The sequence below is a fragment of the Cololabis saira genome, chromosome 5 (genome assembly GCF_033807715.1).
Source record: "Cololabis saira isolate AMF1-May2022 chromosome 5, fColSai1.1, whole genome shotgun sequence".
NCBI classification, from domain to species: Eukaryota; Metazoa; Chordata; class Actinopteri; order Beloniformes; family Belonidae; genus Cololabis; species Cololabis saira.
Window position 1 is genome coordinate 47403449 of NC_084591.1, and position 13585 is coordinate 47417033.

Here is a 13585-nt window from a genome sequence, read left to right on the forward strand (position 1 = left end):
AACATCACCTAGTGTTGCTTAAATGTGGCCACATGAAATCAATCACTATCATTGAAACAAAGTCAAACAAGACTATATGACGTCATATTTCTAAAAGTAAGTGAAGGTGATGCAAAGTAAAGGAGGGGAGGATGAAACATTGCAGTCCCTACACCTACAATAGTCTTAATATAAAGGTGCTCTAAAGGCCCTCCTGCTCAGAGCAGCTCATGCTGGTAAAACCAGGTAAAACCAGGTAAAACCAGTTACAACCTGGTAAAACCGGGACCAGAACATGTTCTTAGCAGATGTTCTTCAGACGGGGAGTCAGAGAGATGCAACGTGCACTTTCTGTTTTGAAATGACACTTTTTATGTCTGTGCCACTCACTGCTTAGTAACTGTTTAATAAATACACTTTTGGTAAATTTGACTTATTTGAAAGTTTAAAATGAGCATATATTAATGCAGTATGAACAAGAATGTTTTAATGTAGACACATATAGAATCATCATACTGGTGTGATTGTAGCATCAAAGTGTTAATTCAAGGCTAAGGCAAAATATCAAGATATATATCGTGTATCGTGACATGGCCTAAAAACATTGAGATATTAATAAAAGTCCATATCGCCCAGCCCTACTTGTAGGGCTTGCTAAATGAATCTCATTCATGAGAGACAATACTACAAGAAAGATGTTTAGACTCATCTTTGTCTTCTGTCCCCTTCATCTCTTGCTGTGTTTGACCTCTCCAACCAGCTTTTACTTTCATCCTTCAGGTTTTCCTTAAGTTGTTCCTTCCATTATTCTTTCGCCCTCTGTCTCTCAATCTGTTTGATTGTTCCCACCGTCTTTGCCCTTTCTTTAAATCTCCCCTCCCGTGACATTTCTTCATCATTGAGCTCATCACTTGTCCCCTTTCCCCTCACTCATTGATTTTCCATTTGTTTTTTCTCAACTTCCAGTTTCAAACCTTGGTTACCACGGAAACTGTATCCCAAGTCACTAGGCTGAGCAATGTGCTTGTGTTTGAGTCGGAAACATTTACCGATACAATACCGTTGACATACAGGGTGTCATATGGAGAAAGAATTATGTCTGTAATAGCTTAGTGTACAGTTTTAGTGACGAATAAAAAAACAAACTTCTGATAGAAAAAAATATATATATATTTCTTCCATGTCAGAATTTCCTAACATCTGGAACTCTGGAATTTTTATGTGCAACAAAAAAAACAACTAACATTTTCCTTTTTCATGTTGGTTTAACATATTTTCTCTGTCTTAAAGGAGCTTGAGGCCGGATTGTGGCAGGATTTATGAAAAAAATCCGTATACATTTTAAGTTTTCTAGTAATAATGTCAGATGAAGCGTTCCAAACCCAAAAGAATGAGCCCTCTAGTGTATCTCTCCGTTGCCTTGAACAGGCTGTGTGCTGCAAAATGTGCTGCAATTCGGTCCCGAGTTTCCCGCGCTGTCCTGCGGATGTGACGTCACATGATGCTGCATGCACGTTCTCCCCGTTCTCCCGTGCCGGCTTCACTGTTGGCTGCAGTACCCCCAACGGCCGTCGTGGTGAAGGGTGGCGCTAGAGAGTCTCATTTCTTAAAAGGAGCCTCAAGCTCCTTTAACTGACTAATTTCAATGTATAAAGACAGAAATCATAAAAAAAAAGTGGGAGTGAAGCAAAAAGGACTGAACTGTTTATAAAACACTGGTAAGACCAACCTAGAGGATACTGGGATTAGTAAATTAATTGTTAACAGGTGAGGGGGACTGAGACTGGGTATAAAAGATGATCCTGAGTAATTCCAGGGAAGCATACGTATGTCATGGCTCTTCATTTCGTGCCGAACACTTTCTGATAATCATCAATCAAAACAGTAGAAATATTTTCAATGTTCTCAGTGCTCTGAATTTGATTTGATGTTTTGTTTCAAATATAAAAAGACATGACATCATCCAGTGTTGCCTTAATCATCCATACCGCAGTTAAACTACGCAGGTAATCTGATGAAGTTTAAAGTTGGAGACCCCTGCTGGATGTGGATCTTAAAGCTCTCACACAAGATCAATAAAGCCACACAGGTTTAGGAGTGGTGTGAAAAAAACCTGCTGTTGCCTCCAGAATTGTAATTTAAGACTCTAGTACGGTGGCCGAGACCCGCCATTGCTGGAAATAAAAGTAACGCTGCAAACAGAAACAAACGCCGCTGCAAATAAAATAAATGCTGCAAACAAAAAGAAACGCTGATGCAAATAAAAGAAACGCTGCAAATATAAAGAAAACCCGCTGCAAATAAAATTCAAAAATGACGCAAATAAAAAAGCCACAACGGAAGTGAATTACCGGGGACTATTTTTGCTGATGCACCGGTGTTGCACATTAAAAATTACACGTAGCGACGTTGAACACTAACCTTTTCACTTATTTTCTCGTTCGTTGTTCTTCTTATTCCTCGCTCTTCTTATTTCTTCCTTTTCACTTACGTCCTCTTCGTTTTCTTCTTCTCCCCTCACGTAAAAACGCCGGTGCATCAGCAAAAATAGTCCTAATTCACTTCCGTTGTGGCTTTTTTATTTGCGTCGTTTTTTTTTTTTTTATTTGCAGCGGCGTTTCTTTATATTTGCAGCATTTCTTTAATTTTCAGCAATGGCGGGTGTCAGCCACCGTACTCTACCACCAAGAAGTCATATATCACTACACAGAAGTCATGTACTGTCCAAAGACAACACAAGGCCTTCCAGGACTTTCACGCATATTTCAAGGGCAATAATTGGGTTGATGGAATTGATTTTCTTTATGAATGGGAAATAGCTATTTAATGACAGCCCTATATTTCTATAAACCTAATTTACTGATCAACAATATAGTTATTCGGAATACTCAGTAATATTTTTGGCTGATTTCCATTTACCAGACTTTGGGAATCTTAAAGAAATCCAACATAAATATGAAAAGGTGATGGATGCTACCATTCCCACCAAGGGATGCTTTACACTCACAGCCTGAGCTTGCACATTTCATTATTTCTTCCCACCCTCTCCTCTTTTCCTCTCTCTAATGTCCTTTATCAATCCTTCACTCGTCTTATACTTTCTTCATCCTCTTTACAGACACTATTGTGTGCAGACATAATGCTGCCCTCTACTTCGTGATCCTCTTCACCTTCATCTTCAGAAAGAAAGGCGAGTAATGAAGAGGAGTTTCTCGGGAAGGCAGTTGGAGGAAGTCAGTAATGTATAGATGAAAGATGGAGAAGATGAGAAAAAAAGGCAGGAGAGAGATGGAGAAGAAAGGGAGCAGGAGTTGTACGTGATGGTCATTCAGTGAAATGAAATCATTTCTAGATCTGTTTTTTTTTTTCTTTTTAACTGGACTGGCTTAACAAGATTTAATCCAGAGAGAATGTATGTTTGCCTTCAGAGCCTTCAGTGTTATGTGGCGGCTTGTTTAGTGAAGGCCTGGAAGCATAAGTGCAAATGAGGGACTCTCATTAAACATGGCCATTATATGGAACAGACAGGACAGAGGATTTCATGAATTCTACTTATTAGGGCCCGAGCACTTACAGTGCGAAGGCCCTATTGTATCTGTAAGAATTCTCGTTTTTTCTCGTTTTAATTTTTCCGACGAAATGAGGGCATCTTTGAAAAGTCACCAAATTTTGCAACAAGCCAGGCCTGGTGATAAATTTTATATTTAATTGTTTGCATTGATGGGCGTGGCCTAACGGCTCAACAGCGCCCCCTAGAAAACTTTGTGCCTCAAGCCCCACAATACGGGTTGACGTACATGCATGAAAATCGGTACACACCTGTATCATGTCACAACTTAAAGAAAAGTCTCTTGGCGCCATGGCCCAAACCCAACAGGAAGTCAAGCCATTTTGATTTTTATTGTGTAATTTTGGTGCAATTTATGCCATTCCTTCAGCAGTTAATACGGCCCGAACCGTAAAGGATGTGTGTCTCCATCAAAATGTGCGTCTCCATCCTGCAACAACGCGCCTTACTTTTCTCAGTCAAAAGCGTTACCGTGGCGACGCTAGACGCCAAAAAGCGCGCCCCCTTCATCTGATTGGTCCATATTTGATAGTATCTACTTTCTGCCATAACTTTTGAATGGTTTGACATACAGAGTCGTGGGTGGTGTCATTGGACTCGGTTTTGACTCCTTGAACATAATTGGTAGAAATTGCACGCGCAAGGGCCCGTTCATCACTGCTTGCAGCTTTAATTTTCTTTTTGTTACCTTTTTCAGCTCTCATTGTCTAACTGACACACACACACACACACACACACACACACGCACACACACACACACGCACACACACACACACACACACACACACACACACACACACACACACACGTCAAGTCAACTTTATTTATAAAGCACTTTAAAAACACCAACTTGGTCCAAAGTGCTGGACAGACGAATGGAAAACAAAGAAACACACAGTAAAACACAAGACACATAAATAAATCAATCATGATAAGTTAAGTGAATAAAATAGGATAAAATAGAACAGTGTTTCCTAATCCTGGTCCTCAAGGCCCACTGTCCTGCATGTTTAGATGTTTCCCTTCATCATCACACCTGATTCTAATTAATGGTCCTAATTAGTTTGTCACCAAGGTCTGCACAACTCTGTTGATGACACAGGTACTTGTATCACGGTGTGCTGAAGCAGGGAAACATCTAAAACATGCAGGACAGGGGCCCACGAGGACCAGGGTTGGGAAACACTGGAATAGAAGATAAAATAATAAAATAAAGAAATAAAGAATAATGGTGTGGTGTCAATTTCAGCTGAATAATCTGGATGACCGTTTTCATTCTGTTTCCTTTTCTTCGCCTAATTTTCAATCCACCCCTCAGTGCCAATCAGGTGCTTTAAAGAGGACAGAAACACTTTAGTACAGTGAAATGGGTTAACTGCAGAATGCAAACTCCTCTTTCCTTTCTTACTCTTTTTTTCAGTCTGCATTCATTGAGGAAGACTAGAAAAGCTCATCAAATATTGTAAATGAATCCTTGGGTTCACAGTGCAAGAAAGACATTATTACCAGGAGTCTGCTTCAATGTTCAGCTTTTTTTTGGTTGCCTTAACATTCTGAGTGACATATCACTTCACTTTCTCCAAAGATTTGTTACTGTATGTACAGAAAGAGCAGCAGTTATACAACAGCAGAACAAGAGACACACTAAGCTGATTGATGAAACAATAGCTGTTGATTAAAGAGGAGCTAGCTGTAGGTTGTGTATCAGAGTGCCTGTGTGTGTGTGTGTGTGTGTGTGTGTGTGTGTGTGTGTCTCTGAAAGGCAGGTAAGAGCTGGTGGAGAGAGGGACGAACACAAACATGCATAACCCATGACAAGAATATAGCGTGTATGTGTACCAGTTGCTAAATATAGCTCATAAGGAAAACTAGGAGAACACGTTACTGTTTCTGCAGCTGCCACACACACACACACACACACACACACACACACACACACACACACACACACACACACGCAAGCATGCACGCTTAATGGGCTGAGGAGTCAGTAGATCTGTATTGGGGAAACTTGATGCACCATTATGTTCCTTAAAACATACAAAGATGGTGAGAGCGACAGATTCTACCAAATGACATAAACACATATCACCAGTACTCGAGTTGTAAAAAAAAATCAGGGGGGATGGTGGATTTGATCATATGGGGACAGATAATTTGTGCTGATTACAAATAATATAATATATTACAAATAATAGCAGTGACCAAAACAGCTGCAGAAATACTGCAGGAATTACATAGCAGCAGTTAAATGCAGCCTTCTGTAAGCTTTAAATATCCACTGGGCTTACATCAAATACATCAAAACACAACAATAAAAAACACTTTTCTGAACTTATCAATATGACTCTGTCCTTCACAGGATAAGTAACATGGATCACTGCAAAAACTCACAATCTTAACAAGAATATTTGTCTTATTTCTAGTTAAAATGTCTCATTTTAGTAAAGAAAATCTCATTACACTTAAAACAAGACTCATCACTGGAAAAAACAACAATTTCAGTGGAACAAGATTTTTTTGCTTGTAATGAGAAGATAAATCTTGTTCCACTGGCAGATTTTTCTACTTATTTCAAGTGAAAATTTACTTGAAACAGGTGAAAATTGTCAAATAAGTTATTTTTCTGGTGTTATTTTTCTGGTGATGCCTCTAAATGTTGAAATAGCAGTAAAACCACATTCATTGATGAAATGACATAAGGGATGGAAAGGGGGGATGATTTGGACCGTTTTTATTTCAGGGGGGGGACGCCATCCCTCCTCAACTCCAATACTGGATATCACTACCCTTGTTACGAGCACACTTGGCATGAATGGTCCAAGTGGTTTTGACAGTCATATGCAGAGACACTGATTATGCTTATGTGATGATGATTATTGTAACAGCATCTTTACAGATGTACCTACAACTGCAGCTCATCCAGAACCCTGCTGCTCCAGTCCTCACTAGGAACAACCCAACCGGACCTCACCAGTCCACATCAGTCCAGCTCTGAGGTCTGCAGACTGGCTGCATGTCTCTCAGAGGACAGACTGTCCGGTGTCTGTACGGCAATTTGAATCACCTTGTTGTTGAATTGTGCGATATGAATAAACTTGCCTTGCTTCTGCGTGAGTCACATACACACTCCAGTTTCATAGAGCCAAAGAGAAAAGAGTGTGTCCACCCTTGCTGCTTGTCAGACTTTCCATGTGTTTTGCGGGATGTTTGCGGTCACTTCCATCTTTTTGTTTTTAATCCCGATTTTTTCCCCATTTTATCACCCAGTGCTCCTACCTTATGGCGCTTTTATACTAGTACCTACTCAGCGTGACTCGACTCGTCTCCCCCTGCATGATATAAATAAATGATATAATAAAAGCTCGTATTAACCTTGATTCTATTTCACTGGTTTTCTTATGGTGCACCAGACAAAAGAACACGCAGGATCTTTCAGCTCATTTCTACTAGGAGTTCAGTAGCGGGACTGCCAGTAGCTCGTTGCGAGTTTGTCTTGTTTTCTCTACAGAGTATGGTCGCTCTTTCCCTCCAGTTTTTTGGATTATTCTTGTGGATTACCTGTGGAGAACTTTTGGTGGATTACCTGTGGAGAACTTTTTTCTTGTGGAACATTAACCGTGAGTTTACTTTTGGTTAACCATGAGTGACCGTGAACTAAGGGACATTTTCAGTGTTTTTTTCCCCCTGCCATTTAAGGAGGCAGTTTTTGTTTGTTTATCAAAACTTTCCGCTCCCTTATGGCAGTTTTACACTACTACCTACTCAGCCCGACTCCACTCGCCTCGTTTTTCCACTAGAGGTCTAACGTGCTGAGTAGATACTTTTCTGTATCTATTCTGCTGAGGTTCTAAGCTGCTGAGTCGGCTGTATCTGACATCATCACACTACAGGCCACCGATTGGTCGGGGGGTTGGAGTCAGACGTCTGAGTCAGGATGTGACATCAGCGAAAGAGCGACTCGCGGCTTCTTGTTCAACTTATTCAACAGGCAACGGCAGCAAAAGTCTGTTTCATGATCCAACTCTGAGGTGCAGATGTTCATAAACCTGGTGCTGAGGACAGAATTAAAAAGGGATCTAGACGGCGATAAGGAACAACCAGATCTACCAGGAGCTCTGTCTCTTCATAGCTGCTCACGGATCCAGATGACTTTTCAGCAGCGCTGAGACAAACTAACAAAAAAAAAGCATCGCCGCTTGAAGTTTCTCTCACTCTCATTTTTTAACTTAACATCAAACACAAGCCACAGACCCAGCAGCACATCTATCATCTCCTCCAGGTTCTACATCTTTAGTGTTGTTGTCTTCTTCATTTAGATACACAATCAAATACGTCACAGCAGCTTCTCCAACCTCCTACTGCTGATCTGGGTGTTGAAAATAAACGAGGGCAAGGCGAGTGGAGTCAAGTCGGGCTGAGTAGGTACTAGTGTAAAAGTGCCTTTAGTTGTTTATATAATAAACTAGGCCGTGTTTTTGTCTGAACTGTGTCTGGTGTCGTGCACTTGGGGTCAAAGACAAACCGTAACACCTGTTAATTGCACTACCTTACCCTGTAACTTTGTTAAACCTTGCACAACCTGTTCCAAGGTGCTAGTGTGTTAACAACCCGCCCATTGCTGCACACTTCTGGTCTTTTTTCAGTCAAAACTCTGGCATTCCTGAGTCTGTGTGTCCTGATACATAGAAGCTCAGCTCATGAACTCAATCCATCTGCCAGTCTGTACTAGATGCTGTGCTGAAAAGATGAAACAAGTACAAGCTGCAGGTGTATTTTCAAATATTAAAATACAGTTTTTTATGCATAGAGTGACCAATGCCATGACTCACGCACCACCTCTCACCCAGGGCTCTCAACTTTCACCCATTAAACAGATGCATTTCAACAAGTTCACACACTCACGCGCCACACATGGCATTTCTATTCTCCATTACTTCTTCCTTCCTTCCTTCCTTCCTTCCTTCCTTCCTTCCTTCCTTCCTTCCTTCCTTCCTTCCTTCCTTCCTTCCTTCCTTCCTTCCTTCCTTCCTTCCTTCTTTTCTCCCTTCCACCCTTCCTTCCTTCTTCCCTTCCTCTTTTCTCCCTTCCTCTTTCCTTCCTTCCTTCCTTCCTTCCTTCCTTCCTTCCTTCCATCCTTCCTTCCTTCCTTCCTTCCTTCCTTCCTTCCTTCCTTCCTTCCTTCTTTTCAAACCTCCTTCCTTCCTTCCTTCCTTCCTTCCTTCCTTCCTTCCTTCCTTCCTTCCTTCCTTCCTTCTTTTCAAACGTCCTTCCTTCCTTCCTTCCTTCCATCCTTCCTTCCTTCCTTCCTTCCTTCCTTCCTTCCTTCCTTCCTTCCTTCCTTCCTTCCTTCCTTCCTTCCTTCCTTCTTCCCTTCCTCTTTTCTCCCTTCCTCTTTCCTTCCTTCCTTCCTTCCTTCCTTCCTTCCTTCCTTCCTTCCTTCCTTCCTTCCTTCCTTCCTTCCTTCCTTCCTTCCTTCCTTCCTTCCTTCCTTCCTTCCTTCCTTCCTTCTTTTCAAACGTCCTTCCTTCCTTCCTTCCTTCCTTCCTTCCTTCCTTCCTTCCTTCCTTCCTTCCTTCCTTCCTTCCTTCCTTCCTTCCTTCATTCCTTCCTCTTTCCTTCCTTCCTTCCTTCCTTCCTTCCTTCCTTCCTTCCTTCCTTCCTTCCTTCCTTCCTTCTTTTCAAACGTCCTTCCTTCCTTCCTTCCTTCTTTTCAAACGTCCTTCCTTCCTTCCTTCCTTCCTTCCTTCCTTCCTTCCTTCCTTCCTTCCTTCCTTCCTTCCTTCCTTCCTTCCTTCCTTCCTTCCTTCCTTCCTTCCTTCCTCCCTTCTTTCTTTCCTTCTTTTCTTTCTTCCTTCCTTCCTCCTTTCCTCCCTTTTTCTCTTCCTCCTTCCTTGACCCGAAGACAGCACAAGGGTTAAATCGATGTGATATTTTTCAAAGTAAAATAAGTGTATTTTGAAAGAGAGTTACATTTTAATAACTGATAACGCTGAGAAATGATTAACGTCACCACTCAGAAATGACAATAGCCCTTCTTACATACAAGTCCAAGTATATGATGGTACAATAGTTGTCATTAGTAAGAGTTGACTCTGGCGTAACACAAAGCTCACCGTGGACCAGAGTGACAACCTTCCACTGTTGTTGCCTGTTACATCAAATGGGTGACTTCATTGTATCCCATTTTTCATACTGATGATTGCGCAATTTTCCACAAACTTTATCGTACACTTTGGGAAAATTAGTCCAAACTAGTGTACAGTAGTGTGTAATTTTAAAAACGGCCAAATAAAACAAGAAGAGAACAACGATAAAGTAAAGGAAGAAGAAGAGGTAAAAGCAGTATTTGAAGGATATGAAGAAATAGAATAAGTTGATAGAATAATAAATAGAGTCAGCCCATTCTCTCGTTCACTCATTCCTACCTTTTTGGTGAAGTCCATGGCTTTGAGAATAGAAAGGTTGAGTGTTTCCAGTGAGGCCAGAACTCCCTCATAGTCTCCCATGTGCTTAGCAAAGTAGTCTGTTTCACACACAAACACAAACTCACGTCTTTTGGAGTCATAAACTATTTTTCAAAGGCAGTTCCAAATCAGATAAATCAACGTGATATTTTTCAAAGTAAAATAACTGTATTTTGAAAGAGAGTTACATTTTAATAATTGATAGGAAAGGGGATACGTGCAAGGTAGGAATGTGTGTCCTTGTGTGTAGTGTTCTTACCACATAGTTCCTTAGTGTCTACATTACTATCACAGCAAGCGGAGGGGCGGCAGAGGGAAAGAAAGAAAGGAAGCATATGAAGAAAAAGGGAGGGAAAGGACGGAAAAGGCTGGAAAAAACAGCAGGGTCAGAAACAAATGAGTCTTTTAACATGCAGTTAGTTGGCAGACACATGCATAAATACACTCTCACACACAGACACACACAATAAAGGAAAAAATAGGAGAGATGTGACAACACTCTGGCAGGAGTCTGGATCATTCCTGCTCAGTTCACTGGGGGGAGATTCATCAGGACGCTGTAAACAAGGATTTCCTTGGGTGACGGATGGAGAGGGAGAGAAAAGGACTGAAGAGGGGAAGGAATGATGGAAGGTGGTGGAGATGTAAGTGATAATAATGAAAGAATTGTGGGTCAGAGGAGACGAGACAGGAACCATATACAGTATCTACCCTTTTACTGTAATACCTCACAGAGTTCTTATACTATGTGTATCATCCCTCTTTAGTCAAGGTACACATTAGATACTGTTTTTTTCATCCCGCTCCTGCTGCATTTCTGACCACGACGACCGCACCCGCAATGTCTGTGTGCCCGCATCCACAAAGCTCTGAGAATTCATGCCGCACAATGATAGAGATGCATTGATTTAGTGTCTTCTCCCGTCCCGCAAGAGAAATGTCCAGACAAATCTATCTGATTTAATGTTAACATGATCATTGTGGAGCTTGATGGATAATTTACAGTTCATAGGTCACCTGACCGAAAGTTAGATGCAAATCCATCATTGTCATCATCACACGTTTTTTCGCCTTTCACGCAGCATCAATTCTGTGATTGAGGTTATAGCAACGAGAGCAGCTGTGAGAGGCTCAAACACTAATAAATAACGAACGAAACAAATTCATTTAACAAATGAATCACTTGTCCATTACATTGCTGTGGAGGAAGAGAAGGCTGCTGACCGACTGCAGTCCCGCGCGTCTCTCTTCCAAGATGCTCCACAGACACTAAACGCAGTTTCTCCAAATATCTGACTTGCCTTGCCTACCTTGCCTAACCCTAACCCTAACCCTAACCCTAACCCTAACCCTTGTCGCTAGACTACATCCCGATCCTGCATTGTTTTTCTTTGGCCGCCTGCTCCCGCCCGCAGGAGAGTTCAAACCGCCCGCTCCAGATTTGCGTTGGGTCCCACGGGACCCAATCCCAATGCAGCCCTCTAGTACACATAATATAAGAACTAGAATGTAAAATAGTTAAAAACTCTGAGTCATATGTTTTGTTGATTTGTGTTATTCTGCCTGATTTGAATATTTTTCTGTTTGATTTTGTTCAGCATTTCAGCACAGGGCTTCTGCAATAATAACTTCTGATCGTTCAGTGTGACTGAGAGATTTTAGACACTCTGCCTTAAGTCATATTCAAAATCAAGATGGGAGGTTCCTTATCAGTGTGGGACTGATTTAGTACTGTAACAGCGTTACAGTAACGCCATTACTAATACTCTAACGCATTACTTTTTAAATTCAGTAACTCAATTACCGTTACCATTACTCCATTATTTCTGGCCAGCTACAGTGAAGCTTTCTTTCCCCACATGGAGACCGGAGGAAACGTAGTGGGCGTGTGTGTGTGCATTCAAAAACATGAGCGGTCATGGCGAGCCAAGAGAAGGAGAGTTTGCAACGTGGAGATATTGTCATTAAAAGAAATCCCGGACACATCCAAAGTAAATCAAGCCACTCCATGTGAGCAACAGCAGCTGGAGTTTAACCGAGGGACGTCTGTAAGCCAGGTCCAATTTGACAAAACAATTGCACGCTAAGTGGTAGAAAACATGCTACCTATTTCTACAGTGGAGTCGCCCGCTTTCAGGCAGCTAATTAGCATTAGCCCACGCGGCACACGCCAGACAAATGGATCGCTACAATTCGCAGAAACAACTGGATTCCAGGTTCCCATTAAGTTAAATGGTCAAATCATAAAGTTCGGTGTCCTCATCACTTTAATTTCTACAACAAATCCTGCCTTGAAGTCGGACCAAGCGTCAAGACTTTTGTAAACCTTCAAGCTTTGCTTCGTGTATTTCCCCGGCGTGGAAAATAATTACATATATCAGGAAACTGGATTCCATGGACCACTGGTTCTTGGGGTAACTGTAACAAATATTAATGTCCATGGACCACTGGTTCTTGGTAACTGTACCAAATATTAATGTCCATGAACCACTGGTTCTTGGTAACTGTACCAAATATTAATGTCCATGAACCACTGGTTCTTGGTAACTGTACCAAATATTAATGTCCATGGACCACTGGTTCTTGGTATCTGTACCAAATATTAATGTCCATGGACCACTGGTTCTTGGGGTAACTGTACCAAATATTAATGTCCATGGACCACTGGTTCTTGGTAACTGTACCAAATATTAATGTCCATGGACCACTGGTTCTTGGTAACTGTACCAAATATTCATGTCCATGGACCACTGGTTCTTGGTAACTGTACCAAATATTAATGTCCATGGACCACTGGTTCTTGGTAACTGTACCAAATATTAATGTCCATGGACCACTGGTTCTTGGGGTAACTGTACCAAATATTAATGTCTATGGACCACTGGTTCTTGGTAACTGTACCAAATATTAATGTCCATGGACCACTGGTTCTTGGGGTAACTGTACGGGTCACTGTCAAGTCCAACTGCCTTTATTTAAACCGATAATCGGCTGTTATCCCGTCTTCTCCACTAGTTGCAGCTGTTTTTACCACTCAGTGAGAGTAAGGGGGCTGGTCCAGTGAGAAAGTGACGTCAATGCAGACCCTCTATAACTGTTTTAAAACAATATTCAACTACTGCACTCATTCAGTGGACTTTTGGACATAAAGCTGCACACAGCAAGCCGTGGTGGTCCGCAGGCCAGACAAGCAGTGGAAGAGAAGTGAAATGTCATGTCCTAATCATTTCACAGTGGGTGCTTTCTAAGCTCAGGCAAAACCACCCATATCTTAGCACAACCCTTTGGGATGTGCAGCATGGTCAGTGTTTGTGAGTATAAACCTGAAGCACACATCATTCTAGTCTTAGGCCCAATCTCAATACACCCCCTACTTTCTTCCACTAGTCCTCCCTCGCTACCACTACTCCCCTAAAAAAGAAGCCACAGATTTTAGGGCACTTGAAATCTTCCCAGGACCCTGTCCCAATACTCCCCCTACTCCTACTTTCAGCACCACCACTAATCAGGAAGCTAATCAGGTGGGTTGGGACAGGGCCTTACTTGTCTCTGTGCTGATGACTTCACTTAG

At 41.7% G+C, this 13585-nt stretch overlaps 1 protein-coding gene across 1 annotated transcript in view; it reads right to left on the reverse strand.

The window, feature by feature from the left end:
- Positions 1-13585, reverse strand: part of necab2 (N-terminal EF-hand calcium binding protein 2) — a 236510-nt gene that overhangs the window by 146359 nt on the left and 76566 nt on the right. Inside the window, exons 4-5 of the mRNA XM_061722310.1 lie at positions 10274-10299; positions 9976-10073 (exon numbers count right to left, since the gene is read on the reverse strand). Of these exons, the coding sequence (XP_061578294.1) occupies positions 9976-10073; positions 10274-10299 (124 nt within the window). The remainder of the gene's footprint in view (positions 1-9975; positions 10074-10273; positions 10300-13585) is intronic.